Below are 13,921 nucleotides of genomic sequence, written 5' to 3' on the forward strand. Positions count from 1 at the left end.
TCTAAAAGAAGGAGCACTGAGCCATCTCTCCAGCCTCCAAAGTGGGTTTGATTTTTAGCTGAGCGTGATTTTTACCCAGCTACACTTGATTCCCAGCCTCTCTTGTAGCTTTATGAGACGTGTGGGGAAGCTGTGGCAGTGGGATATGGCTGCTGGCACATGGTGGCAAACCAGCACCAAAGGGCTTTTTCATTATCCTGTCTTCCAAAAATGGGCAAAGGGCTCCAACAGACATTTCTCCACAAAGATGCACAAGTGGCCAGAGCACAGGTCATCAGTCAGGTGACCATGGTAACCACAGGGGGGGCTGAGAGGCAACTCTTAGCTAAGGCCTTGCCCTGCAAGCAGCAAGCATAAAGTCTGTTGTTAGGATCTTCATAATCCACACAAATACCAGGTGGGCACAGTGGCCTGCCTGCGATCACAGGGCTCAGAAGCCTGAGACTGCACCCACGGGGCAAGCTAGCTGGACCTGCGAGCTCTGGATTCAACTTAGAGGCTCTGCCTCTGGCCTGGAGATGGCTCAGTGGTTAGTTCACTTGCTCCCAAGCCAGGACCCCACGTGGTGGAAGGTGAGAACTGACCCTACAGGTTATCCTCTGACTTCCACGCGTACACATACACACAATAAGCAAGAGTAATGAAGGAGAAGGAGGAGTCCAGGAGGAGGGGGTGGGGGGAGCCACCCTCAGACTGGCTCATCTCTATCCAGGGTTCTAAGGATGGAGCTAGGAGAATACTTGAGGAGCCTTAGAGAAAACCTAGCCCAGCACGAAATTGGGATGATAAAATATCTGGATTGAGAGTTCTAGAAGCACATCCATTTCAGCACAAGGTTCTACTTATTCCTAGAAGAGAACTCAAAAAGAATCTGAGCCCATGCAGTATTGCCTAGGTATCTGTCACCAGGGGGGCTTTGCTTCTCCGTCTCAGATACCACGACGGAGCTCTCCATTGCCCGGGAAGTGGCATTACAGCAGTCCAGAGAGGCAAGCTGGAAGGAGCAGCCGAGGCCACTGATCATTCCATGAGAAGCGGGCACAAGTGGGACTCATCCCACTTGGAAAGCGAATGCGATCAAGCACCATCCTCTGCTGTCACTGGAGAGCTGGATTATTCTCATCCCTCATTCAGAAACACACAACACTGATCCCAGCCCTGAAAATGAAAAGAAATGTAGAAGGTAACCATGGAGATTAAAAAAAAAAAAAGAGCACAGAGAAGTCGAGGTATGAAGAATAGCAGGTGTGAAGGGGAAAAAAAAAAATATACCGAGGCTTCAAAGCTCTGTGAACTTAACTCTGACCGGCTGCACTCAGCTAATGGCATGCCTGCCTATGCCAATCCACTCTGTCACTCACTGGTCTAAACCATTTCAAATCTAGGTAACACAGAGTTTACAGAGGAAGAGAAAAATATTAACAATATTTCAAAATGCAGAGCCTTTGTTTTTGCAGAGCCTTACAGAAAGGGGGGCATATCAACAGATGCTTAAAGGCTGGAAAGGAGACATTGTTAGTTCCCATGCAACGGTGCAATGATCTGTGAGCATTAACAAAGCACACAGACATGTACAGCTTCCTTTATAAATATGTATTAGAGCTGAGAGCATTGCTCAGTGATAGAGCAGCTGCCTAGAATCCCACCCTCCACCTAGCCCCCCCACCCCCATTGAGGCTGGGGCGTGGCTCAGTGGTAGAGCCCCTGCCTAGAATCCTCCAGTGAGGGGCTGGGGGCGTGGCTCTGTGGTAGGGCACATGCCTAGAATCCTCCAGTGAGGGGCTGGGGGCATGGCTCTGTGGTAGGGCACATGCCTAGAATCCTCCAGTGAGGGGCTGGGGGTGTGGCTGAGTGGTTGAGTGCTTGTCAGCTGTGCATAAGGGCTGGAGTTCATTCTCAGAACTACAAAAAGCACAAAAGACTTAAGTGAGCTGAACCAGGCTGAGAAGAATGCCAAAAACAGATCTACCTCTGTGGTTCCTGACTTAGAGCCATACACAAGGAATGTATGAAAGAACCCTAGCAGAAAATATTAGGAATTCCATTTGTCCTGACTTTAGTCCTATTTATATATGAACATACTTATATATTTATAGAAAGAGGGGATAGAGAAATAATAATCCTGACCAAAAACTGGGGACCACTGTATGTTATGAAGACATTGAGAACTAATATGGTGGCACACCTGTAATCCCAGCACAGGGAGGGGAAGCTCTAAAAGGACGGTGAGCCCAGGTCCTCTGCAAGACCAAATGCTCTGAGCTGTCAAAGTCGTTTTCTAGTCTCTTGTAGTAATGGCCATTCCCATGGCTGCCTGCCTGTCTGCTAACTTGGTCCTGGGAGCTTCTAGCCTCTGTACAATTTAATCTAGGCCTAGAATGTTTCCATCTCCGAGACTTGCTGCTGAATAAGTTCACTCTCTCTACTTTTTTCTGAACTCTACCTGGCTGGTTCAACTCAGCTGTTCTGTTCAAACTCCTCTCCCAGCTGACTGATTCAATCTGGCTTCTCTCTCAGCTTCTGAATTGCCTCGGCTCAGCCTCTAACTCTACATATCAGCTCACATTTGTCTGTAACTCCAGTTCCAGGGGATATGACGCCCTCACACTGACATGCATGCAGGCAACATCAATGCACATAAAATAAAAATAAATTATATATTTTTAAAAAGTAATAATTTGTAAAAAGTAATTTAAATATAATGGTTCACAAACTGGCTGTAAGTCCATGAGAATTTATTATGTAGTATAAGTAACTTTAAACATTCAAGTAAGGGCCATGAAATAATTGAACAATTAGAAAAATATTAGCCGGGCGTGGTGGCACACACCTTTAATCCCAGCACTCGGGAGGCAGAGGCAGGCGGATTTCTGAGTTCGAGGCCAGCCTGGTCTACAAAGTGAGTTCCAGGACAGCCAGGGCTATACAGAGAAACCCTGACTCAAAAAACCAAAAAAAAAAAAAAATATTATCTAAGTCTTTCTTAATCCATATTAAAAAGATTCTGAAGCTAGGTGGTGGTGGCACACGCCTTTAAGGTCAGCACTGGGAGGCAGAGGCAGGCAGATCTTTGAGTTTGAGGCCAACCTGGTCTAAAGAGCAAGTTTTAGGCTTGCCTGGGCTAAATGGAGAAACCCTGTCTTGAAAAACCTATATAAAATATCTGTAGTTCAAGATACTAGCATAAAGTACTCAAGAACTCTGATCGCACAATGAGAGAGCTCGGAAACACTGTGAGCTCTGCGGACGACAGATTTGATCCTATAAACCTGGGAGATCCCACAGAGCAGAAGACAGCCAACAGATCACACAGTGATGAGAAGCAGCTGCCTGTGGTGGCCATGACAAATAGTAAGTATACACTCACAGTGAACAGAGGGTCGCTTCACAAGACATTAAATACCTGAGCAGGACAAAGCGTATAAAAAGAGCAACCAGAGTAGAGACGCTATCATTGCCTTTACCTAACGAACACATACAGCGGGCGTGGTGGGACACATCTATAATCCAGTGCTTAGAAGGATGAGGGAGAATCATCTTGAGTTCACAGTCAGCCTGGGCTACAAGATGAGTTTAAGGCTAGCCTGGGCTATACACCATGTTCATGGCCCTGCTGAAAAAACAAAGAGCCAAGGAGTGAGGCTATAATGAATGGTAAAGCATTTGTCCAGCATGTGCAAAGTCTTCTGTCCTAGCCCCAGCAGGCCATCCCCCACCCCTGAAAAAACAAACCCAAGTAATGGTATATTATTTTCCCTCTAAGATTGGCAAAGATTAAATATGTTCACTGTTGGCAAAGGTACAGAGAAATCCTAGCTGTAATACAAACTTGTAATAAAAATTAAAGTAATGGAATTGTTCATCCTTTTGCGATGTCGTTTGCCAACTTTTATCACAAATGAGAACATGAGTTCTTTCAGTTCTATTTCTAGACACATTTCCTAAAGAATTGTATATGTCTAAGAATGTTCCTACAGATTTGCTTAAAATTGCAGAGAACCAGAAACTGAGCATGCCATTGTACATGCCATCAGTCTAAGCAGGAGAAGTCAAAAGCAGGTAGATTAGCTCTTGGAGGCTAACCTGGTCTACATAGGCAATTTCAGGCCAGCCCAGGCTACAGAGTGAGAACCTGTCTCAAAAATAAACAACAAAAAGACAGGGGCTGGAGAAGAGCTCGGAGGTTAAGGGCACTTGCTGCTCCTGCAGAGGACCTGGGATGGATTCCTAGCACCCACATGGTGACTCATAACCATCTGTAACTCCAGTTTCAGAGGGTCCTTTACCCTGTCCTGGTCTCCCGGGCATCAGTAGGTGCACAGACATACACGTGGACAAAACATTCATATAAATATTTCAATATTATATATTATTTATAGTCTGTATTATGACATATGTAGTATATATTATAAATGCAATGCAGTATATTATAATATATAAATTATATATAATATATCATCACATACTATAATTATATCTTATATATTATATAAAAATTACTTATATAATATCTATAAATATATACCCTAGCATCCAGTTAAATGGGAATATATTAATGGAAATATACATCATGCCATGTCCATATTGATGACCAGTATTGCACTGATTACCTATCACTGTATATATAATAAAAGCCCCCTTCCCAAACCTGTCTCCTCACAACAATAACCATCTACTGTCTCAGTGTTTCGATGTATAAGAGTGATAAGCAGAGGTGGTTCTGCCCAGGATGGATCCCGCTATCAGCCGAAGCTGTCCAGGAGCTCCCTGATCTGCTAACAGGATAGCTCACTGGCAAGTGGCTAACTGGAGGCTGTTCCCAGGCCTCTCTCCACAGGCCGCTGGGGTAGCCTCAAGACATAACCCTGAAATCCTCCCCTAAATGAGCAATCCAACAGAAGCCAAGGCTGACACTGGACTGCCCTGTGTCCTAGCCTCACAAGTCAGTCATACAGAACTAGGGCATCATAGGCTTCCAGCCCCAGCGCCCCCTGCTGTCTCCACCATGAAGTGATCAACCCGCCTTTACGTTGCCCTCCCTCTACCACAGACGCCTAGGAAACCCCCAGGTTTCAGAGGTTATGTCTTGAGGCTACTCCAACAGCCTGTGGAGAGAGCCCTGTGAGCAGCAACTAGCCTAGAGCCAGCTGCCAGCCCTGCGGTGGCTGATCAGACAGTTCTAGGTCAGCTTTCCTGAGCAGAACCAGCTCTGCCTATGTTAACAAAACAAAACAAACAAACAAAAAACCCAACTCCCCTTTAAGTTGTTAAACACTTCAAGCCTGCTTTTATTGTTCTCTTTTGATGCGTCCCACGGTCCTGACTGCTCATGTCAGAAACCTAGGAGGCAGCAGAGCTTCCTCCCTCTTCTTACATAATCCGTACAGACACCCACACTACTCCAGCTGCACGGAGCACCTAAATATCCCAGATCTGCTGCGTTTTCTTCATCTCCATGGCTATCACCCAAGTTAATACTTTTTAAAAGACTTACTTCTATTTTAAAACTTTTAACAATTTCTTTTATGTATATGAGTGTTTCGCCTGTATGTCTGCACTGTATGGATGCATTGCCCACTGAGGCCAGAAGAGGGCATCAGATCCCAGGGGACAGGACTTACTGAGAATGTGGGTACTGAGAATCCAATGGGGGTTCTCAGGAGGGGAAGCCAGTGCTCTTCACGCCTGAGACATCTCTCCAAACCACCCCCTGATTTATATTTTTTTACGAGTGTTTTGCCTGCAAGTCTGTGTACCTCGTGCATGCTTGACGCCCTGGGGATCAGAAGATGGCATTAGATCTCCTGAAATGGGAGTTACAAATGGTTGTGAGCCACCATGTAGGTGCTAGGAACTGAACCTGGGTCCTGTGACTTTAAGTATGATTCTAATTACATCTTTAAGATCCAGTTTTATGCCGGGCGTGGTGGCGCACGCCTTTAATCCCAGCACTCGGGAGGCGGAGGCAGGTGGATTTCTGAGTTCGAGGCCAGCCTGGTCTACAAAGTGAGCTCCAGGACAGCCAGGGCTATACAGAGAAACCCTGTCTCGAAAAACAAAAAAAAAAAAAAAAAAAAAAGATCCAGTTTTATTTGTGTGTCTGTGTGTGTGTGTGGGGTGGGGGGTTTCCCAGGGAGCCAGAAGAGGGTGTTAGAGTGTCTGGAACTGAAACTACTGACTCACATGGGTGTCGGAGCCTAACTGTGGTGCACCAAGTACTCAATCTCTGAGCCATCTCTCCAGCCGCCCCCACCCCACCCCCGCTTGCTTTCTTCATTCATCAGAGTGATTCCTGAGGGACACCTGTCAGCATTGCCGCTGACGAGATCACAGGAGAGCAGGAAGGCTCTTTATAGGACTTTTATTGTATGTGTATCGGTGTTTTACCCGAATGTATATATGTGCACCATATGCCTGTCTGATGCCACAGAGGCCAGAAGAGAGCATCAGAGCCCCTGGAACTGGAGTTACAGATGGTTGTGAGCTGCCACATGGATTCTGGAACCAAACCTGGGTCTTTTGGAAGAGCAGCCCTTAGCTGTTGAGCCATCTCTGCAGCCCTAAGGTAGGATATCTTTAGTGAAAATAAAGGTTAGTAAGCATCGTCCTTGAAACACCCATCTGAGGGGAAAGGAATGAGGCCCAAAGGTCAAGTACACTCGGGCCTTAAAGCAGACCCTGTTTAACACAAGATCCATGAGAGGAACTCAGCATTTGTGTTAGCAAACTTTACAGCAAGGATTCTGTGCTGGGATCCTTGCCTGCAGCTGGCGAGGGTTCATCGAGATCTGCAGTGGAATGGGGGAAATTCCTTCTCTTTCCTCCATAATTTCCCTCGCCTTTCTATCGTGCTTCACTACAACTCATTGTCTTGCTGCTTGTGACAAGCCAGTACACTATGTCTCTGCATATGGCCCAGGCAAGAGTTGGACTTGTCATCCTCCTGCAGCAGCCTCCTTCCTCAGCAGGACTGCAGGAGCGCAATCTAAGACCTTAACTCTCAGACTTCACTCTTAGGGCGCACCCACTTTCTATGAGAAGCACTACGACCTGACGTTCTTATGACAGTTCTTGCCTTGTGTTACAGACATGAAGCAGCAGCTGAATACTGTTCCCCTCAGGGACACGCGCCTCACACCAGTTACATATTCCACAAATCACTTTAAGAAGGTGGGGGGTGGGGGGGCTATCTAATAAAGCATTCTGAGCAGTGTGTTCTTGGTATTAACAGTCGACAACCAAAAGAGAAAAAGATCTATCAGGGACAGGTAGCTAAAAAAGGCAGGGTGTACGGAGCAATTTTTGTTGGAATTAGATGACAGGCTGTCTTTTCGTAGGTACTGATCTCAGTGGGCCATCCACTACCAAAACTCAGTCTGGTGCACACCTTCCTTTAGTCACAGCACTCAGGAGGCAGAAGCAGAGTTGAGGCCAAATTGGTCCACACGCAGTTTCAGGCCAGCCAGAACTAGAAAGTGAGACCCTGTCTCAAAGAGAGGAAAAAGAGGCTGACAGTTTAAAGATAAGAGGAACATCTAGGACTCAATACTGGAGGTGCAGGTTAAGGAGAATTAACAACAAAGCCCAGAACAGTACTCCGGCGGCGGCGGGGGATGGGCGTGGATGGGTTGGGGGTGTGGGGACTGAGAGGCATGTCTTTGGAGACCCAAAAGTGTCCGCGGATTTTATCACTAAACAACGTCGAAAGTGCATATAGCCGGACATTGGAGGCAGGAGGTAGAGCTGGGAAGGTCCCCCGAGACTGGGTAACATTTCTTCGGGGCACCAGGGACTCCGAACACAGGAACAAGCCAAGCTTAAGACCTGCCTCCGAGCCTACTACCCCCAAAACAGCCCTCTGAGCGGAAGTGTACCTCTTCCTTCCGGTGTGCGCCGCACGAGACGGGGCGGGGCAGCGCGGGAGGCAGGGGCGGGGCCTTGCGTTGACGAACAGCTGCCGGGACCAATGAATGCAGCGGCAGCGGCCCGGCCTCCCCGGCGCGCCCCTTCCCCGGGCTGTAGACGCCCCCCAGGCCCATCCTTGCAGCGCGCCGCACAGAGCCGGGAACAGCTGGGTCCTCCTAGTCTTCACCTCGCTGTAGCCCGTGAAGTGGGCGCGTCCCCAAGGCCTGGGTGCTCGGGGTACTTCCTTGCCAACCCGAGTCGCCCGCGAGGACTGCTGAGGCCGCAGGTCTGTGGCTGGGGGTCGGGCCGCGAGGGGACTGGACGCCCAGTGTCTACGGGGCACGTGGGCGGGGCGTGGGAGGGAGCGTCTCAGAGTGGGAGCGAGTGTCGCGAGGTTCCCCGGGCCGGCTGGCACCTGGTCCTGGCGTGGGCTCGCCAGGTGCGCAGGGGAGTGGTTCCAGGTGCGGGGGAGTGGCACGCGTCCTGGTCAGTAGTCCAGGAATTGCCTTAGGGTCCCTTTGCTAATGTCTGGCAGGGCTTTGAGTCCGGCTGGCCGGAGCAACTTTTTGTTTCCTAGTTGGAGAGGCTGTTGCCATCCAGACGGGAAACGTAATTAGCACCTGGCATGTTTGTTAACTTTCTGCCTTACCAGGCTCAGGGTAGATGTAAGGTGGGCCCCCTGTATAGCCCTAACCCGCCGAGGGCTAGCAGGGAGGGTATAACTCCTCAAGAGGGGACAGGATTCCAGCTGTGGCTGCAAGACTTTGAAAAGATTTCTTCTCCTGCCCCCCCCCACCCCCGTTTCTTGTGCTTTTTGAGCACACTGCATTTGAGTCTGTGTTCAGTCTGAGCATTTTTGAATGAATGAATCTTAACAAAAGCATTGTGTGGTGTTGGCTTCCTCTGTTGTATTTAGCAAGAGCCTTTCCGTTAGATAAACATAGACTTTGGTACCTAGAGTGCAGGTTGGATTAGCTGCCGAAACAATCGCGTCTGGCTACTCCTCATCTTTAATAGATAATTAGTAAAACGCTATTCATTAGTCAGAGGAACCAGGCAAGATGTTCCCGGGGGACTGAAGCCAGCTTACTCACCACCACCACACCCCCGCCTCCCCCTCACAGCTTCCAAACTAGGTAACTGCTCCCGCAGCTACACCCACAGTTGCTCCCCAGAGAGAGCAGCCACCCTGACTGGCACAGCCCCGCACTGTCTTACTGTCTTTGACACCCAGGCATAAAGCTTAGCAGGGATTTTTTTTTTTTTCAAAGAACACAGGTGCTAAAATTCAGGTATCAGAAACATTGTTTCAGTTCTTCAAAATCTGGCTGTCACAAGTTTACTAGGAATCCCTCCCACGTGGTCAGTTCTGTGGGAATAAATCAGACCCACTACTTTCTGTAGGAACTGTAGAGAATAATGTAAAACTGTGTCACGCAATAAATCCCACAGTTAGTGTTACAGAATCGGAGAGGGAAAACATCACAAGGGTGCAGCATCCAAGATGGCTTCCTGGAAGAAGTCCTGGGCATCTTCATGTGGCTCACCTGTATGTATCCTCACCTGTATCCTCACCTGTATCCCTACCTGTATCCCTCCCTCTTGGCAGTGCCTGCTGGAGGAAAGGTGCTTTGTCAATGTGGTTTAGTTAAACATTTGTGTTGTATCTTTAAAGGCTGATTAAGATTTGTTTGGGAGGGTCTGCTGAGCAGGGGACAGCAGGCTAAGACAGGACATTTAAGCACATAAGAGCATAAAAGTGTATTGGGTAAAGTGGGTGCTGACATTTCCGTGGGGCATTCATCTGGATGTTGTTTGTAGGAGTGGTTGGAAGAACAATGCGTATGAGTCTTTGACATCATGATGTACATCCGGCAAAGAAAAGAGACAAAACCCATAGAAGTTTCTGAGGATTTTCCATCACCAAAAGAAGATGTGAAGTTGGAAAAGAAATTGCCATCTGGTAGGTGGTTGGAACTAAAGCAGTATTTTGGATGACTTTTCCTTCTGCGTATTAACATATGTCACGATCTAATAGGGTAAAAAAAAAAAAATTGGTGCGATGTATGAAGGACACTTGTTCCAGCACCCAGAAATTCTGACTGTACTCTGATTATATTGGCTTTTCAGCTGTAATCAGTAAAACGGCTTTGGTGAGAAGAAATCCTTGGTAAGTTATGTGTTGATTAAATTACAGTGGCAGTGTCATTAGGTCCTTTAGAGGGATGCTCTGCCTGCCCTAGCCAACTGTCTCTTTCCACGGGTACCTTGTCTGGTGTGCCCTGCGCGTGTGTGCTGCCCCTTCCAGGTACCCTCATCTTGGCTTAGTCTCATTTCACTAAAGCCTTTGAAAAAGAGATTTAACATTTTGTATTCAGGCAAATTCTTGAAGTTACCTCTTTTTCTTTATTTAGGCAGTGGGTAGGAAGGGAAGGAAAAAAAGAACTTGGTGAATTGTTTATATAATGTTGAGCAGTTGCTAGGTAATTAAATGTGGCCAAATTTCTTTTAGTGAGCATAAAGAGCTCCACACCCATCAGCCATTTTCTGTATGGGACATAATTAATCCTTTGTAGGCCAGTGAATTCTTAGCAGCCAGAGCTAGTAGGTAGCAGAGAAAGCTGTTTAATAAGATAAAAGGTCTCTCAGTTGGAAAGCTAGGCCATTTGGCCAAGCTGATGAAAGGCATATTAGGTAATTTGGAGTAGTTTCTGATGCTGTGTAGTTAAAATCTATGTTAGATTGTGTCTTTTTTTTTAATTACATGTATTTATTAGCCTTGAATATGTGGTGGCTGAACAGGGCGTGCATGTGAGCGTGTGAGGACAACTAGCAGGAGACTGTTCTCTCTTCCCACCTTGTGGGTTAAAGACATTCAGCTCGGGTCATCAGGCTGGGCAGCCAGCATCCCCACTCACTGGCTGCCTCGCCAGCCCCTGGCTTGGTCCTTGTTTCTGAAGATGGATTTGTGTATTTTCACGTGTATGAGTGTTCTGCCTGCACATGCACTACATGTGTGTCTGGCGTCCCTTGAGGTCAGAAGTGGGTATTGGCTTCCCTAGAACTGGAGTTACAGTTGGTTCTGAGCCACCATGTGGGTGATAGGAACTGAACCCGGGTCCTCTGCAAGAGCAGTGAATGTTCTTAACTCCTGAGCCATTCATTGTTCCAGCCCCCATTTTGTTTTATTTTTTTAATTTAAAAAACAAACAAAAAAGAACAACCAACCACTTTGAAGATGGCTCATTTTATGAAATCATATCAGAAAAAAAAAAAGCAACCTTGAAAATAAAAGACAATTTTAAAAAGAAGGAAAACCTGCTTCGGCCAACTTGCTCATCCAGGGAGTAGATGACGGTATTCATCTTGCTGCGTGAATGTTTCATTTGCACGTGGCTACCCTCAAGCAGCCTTATAAAGCGAAGCAAGAGCCATGCGCTGCTCTGGAGTGCGCTGTTCTTCCACGTCCTGAGCCCTTCATAAGTACACCAACTGCGTGTGCCTGGCTGTCAGGAAGAGGAAGGACCCCTCAGAGGTCAGAAAGGGGCATCAGGTTCCCTGGAGCTGGGGTTACAGTTTAAGTCACTATGTTAGATACTGAGAATGGAACCTGTGTCCTCTGTAACTGCAGTAAGTGCTCTTAATTCATGAACCATTTCTCCAGTCCCCTAGATGTTTGATTATTTAAATCCAGTCCTGTATTAGTTAGGGTTTCCATTGCTGGGATGAAATACTGTGAGCCAAAAGTGACTTTGGAGAAGAAAAGCTTTATTCAACTTACACTTCCACATTGCTGTTTATCACCAGAGGAAGTCAGGGCAGGAACTCACACAGGGCAGGAACTCAAATGGGGCAGGAACCTGGAGGCAGGAGCTGATGTGGAGGCTGTGGAGGGGCGCTGCTTACTGGCCTGTTCCTCGTGGCTCACTCAGCCTGCTTTCTTACAGCACCCAGGACCACACTTGCATAGCCCACAGGCAGGCAGTGACTAGGAAAATCCACTACAGCCTTGCCTGCAGCCCACCTTAGGGAGGCAATGTCTCAACTGAAGTTTCCCAGCTTCTCAGCAGAGTCTAGCTTGTGTCAAGTTGACATAAATACAAACCAGCACATTTCCAAAGCAGTCCTAAGCTCCAGTTACATATATCCCTCTGCCGTTGTGGGTCATGCCTGGCAGGTGCGCTACCACTGAGCCGCACCTCCAGCTCATGTATTAGCCATTTTAAGTTCCATATTTGCCAAGAATTTTGAAAATAACAGCTCATTCTTTTTCCAGTGGTGGGGAATTTGAGTGGATTTTAACAGTTTTCTTCTGTTGGCTACAGTTATTGGCCATTTGTCTCCTTTCGCTCATTGGTGGTTTGTATTCTTACTCTCTTCCTTACTAGAATATTCATCCTTTCTGACATCCTTAAACCTCCTACCTTTGTATTTTTCTAGTGTGCATGTCTTCTGATTTATGCTGTATCGTTTCTGTAACTTTTATTTTTAATTACGCGTCTGTGTGTGTCAGTGTGTAGGTTGTACAAATGAGCACAGGACAGATGAGGGCACCACCGGCTTCCCTACACCTGGAGTCACAGGTGGTTGTGAGCTGCCTGAAGCCAGTGCTGGGAACCAAACCCCGGTCACTGCAGGAACAGCCAGTGAGATTAACAGTGGAGCTGTCTTTAAGTTCTTAATTTCGTGTTTCATGTGTTTCTCTTTTCTAAAAGGTTGTGCCTCTGGAAGGTTCTGGAAGATCCTGTCGTCCGCGGTTGGCGGAACTGTGGCTCTTTGCATTGGACTTCTTACATCTGTTTACCTGGCCACCCTGCATGAGAACGATTTGTGGTTCTCCAATATTAAGGTATGGGGCATCTCGGACCGTTGTGTGATCTACTCATTTGTTTCCCCGGTAGCTGACCATGTAGATGAGTGACCGAGACCACACAGTTGAACCATGAGGACCAACCCAGTCTCTCATCCTGGCATGGGAGTACGTATCTGTAATCCTGGGACTCAGGAGGTGGAAATAGGAAGATCAGACATTCAGAGGCCTGGCTGGGTTACATGAGACCTTGTCCCCTCAAAGAAAAAAAGGATCCAGGATCTTGAAAGAGTTTGACTCTAGAGTAAAGACTTACATATTCATCATGTAAAAATAGCATCAGGATTTGTCTAATCAAATGAGGGTCTCACTGGCTATGATTGTGTCTGGATTCCCCAAGCCCTTGAGAGACAGAGGCAGAAGGGTTGTGAATTGAATTTGAGGCTAGCCTGGGCTACTTAGTAAGACCCTGTGTGAAAAACATAAAAAGCAAAGTGAAGATTTGAGTCCAGCTCTCTAGCACCCATGTAAAGAGCCAGGCAGGGTGGTGTGTTCTGACACTCCTAGGTCGCAGGGAGAGACCCCGCCTCCTAAAACTCCAGATGGACAGCTTCTGAAGGATGACACTCGGGGTTGACCCTCGGCCCCCGCTCACTTGCACATACGTGTGCCTGTGTATCCCCTATCACCCTGTACTCAAGCAGAAAGAAGAAAGAGAAAGGAAGAAAGACAGTTGAATTGTGTCCTTTTTAATCAGTTTAGTTGTGCTGTTGTCATTTTGGACTGTCGGTATTTATGGGAATGTGAGTTCTGAAGCTGGTGTAGTGGTTGTGAGTCCTGCTCTCCAGTGCAGTGCAGTGGGGTATGATGGAGTAGGCATGAGGGCTGTCAGTGCAGTGCAGTGGGGTATGATGGAGTAGGCATGCGGGCTATTTTGTTACTTTTCGTTTTGATTGCATATACCTGTGTATAAACTGGGCTGAGGTAGAAAGTTTATTTCTTAGATTTATATTTTTCTGTCTGTTGGTTGCAGTAGGCATAAAGAAAAGCAGAGACTGTCGGAGCCCGCCTCCCCATCTGGAGCTTCAGACCTTGTTGTTACTGTGTGTGGATGGCGTTGAGTGGAAAAGTCATTATTTGTTTAGAGTAGGGGTCCACGCCGACTCTTGGGACATTTTGTTTTCTTTCTGTCTTTCTCAGAACTTC

The 13,921-nt window shown here is 47.1% G+C and overlaps 1 protein-coding gene across 3 annotated transcripts in view; it reads left to right on the forward strand.

Moving 5' to 3' along the window:
- The first annotated feature begins 7,967 nt into the window (after positions 1-7,967).
- The window catches only part of Dpy19l3 (dpy-19 like C-mannosyltransferase 3), a 69,914-nt gene continuing 63,960 nt past the window's right edge, over positions 7,968-13,921 (forward strand). For 2 of the 3 annotated variants that reach the window (XR_015047977.1, XM_021168101.2), the window contains exons 1-3: positions 7,968-8,191; positions 9,727-9,868; positions 12,621-12,754. Coding sequence is in view for 2 of the 3 variants with exons in the window: in XM_021168101.2 (XP_021023760.1) it covers positions 9,766-9,868; positions 12,621-12,754 (237 nt within the window). In the remaining variant the exon portion in view is untranslated. Of the gene's footprint in view, positions 8,192-9,238; positions 9,455-9,726; positions 9,869-12,620; positions 12,755-13,921 lie in introns of those variants that run through there. The other variant, XM_029479874.2, reaches the window with a different exon arrangement.

The sequence above is a fragment of the Mus caroli genome, unplaced genomic scaffold, assembly GCF_978045245.1.
Source record: "Mus caroli unplaced genomic scaffold, Mus_caroli_1 scaffold_8, whole genome shotgun sequence".
In the NCBI taxonomy this organism is placed as follows: domain Eukaryota; kingdom Metazoa; phylum Chordata; class Mammalia; order Rodentia; family Muridae; genus Mus; species Mus caroli.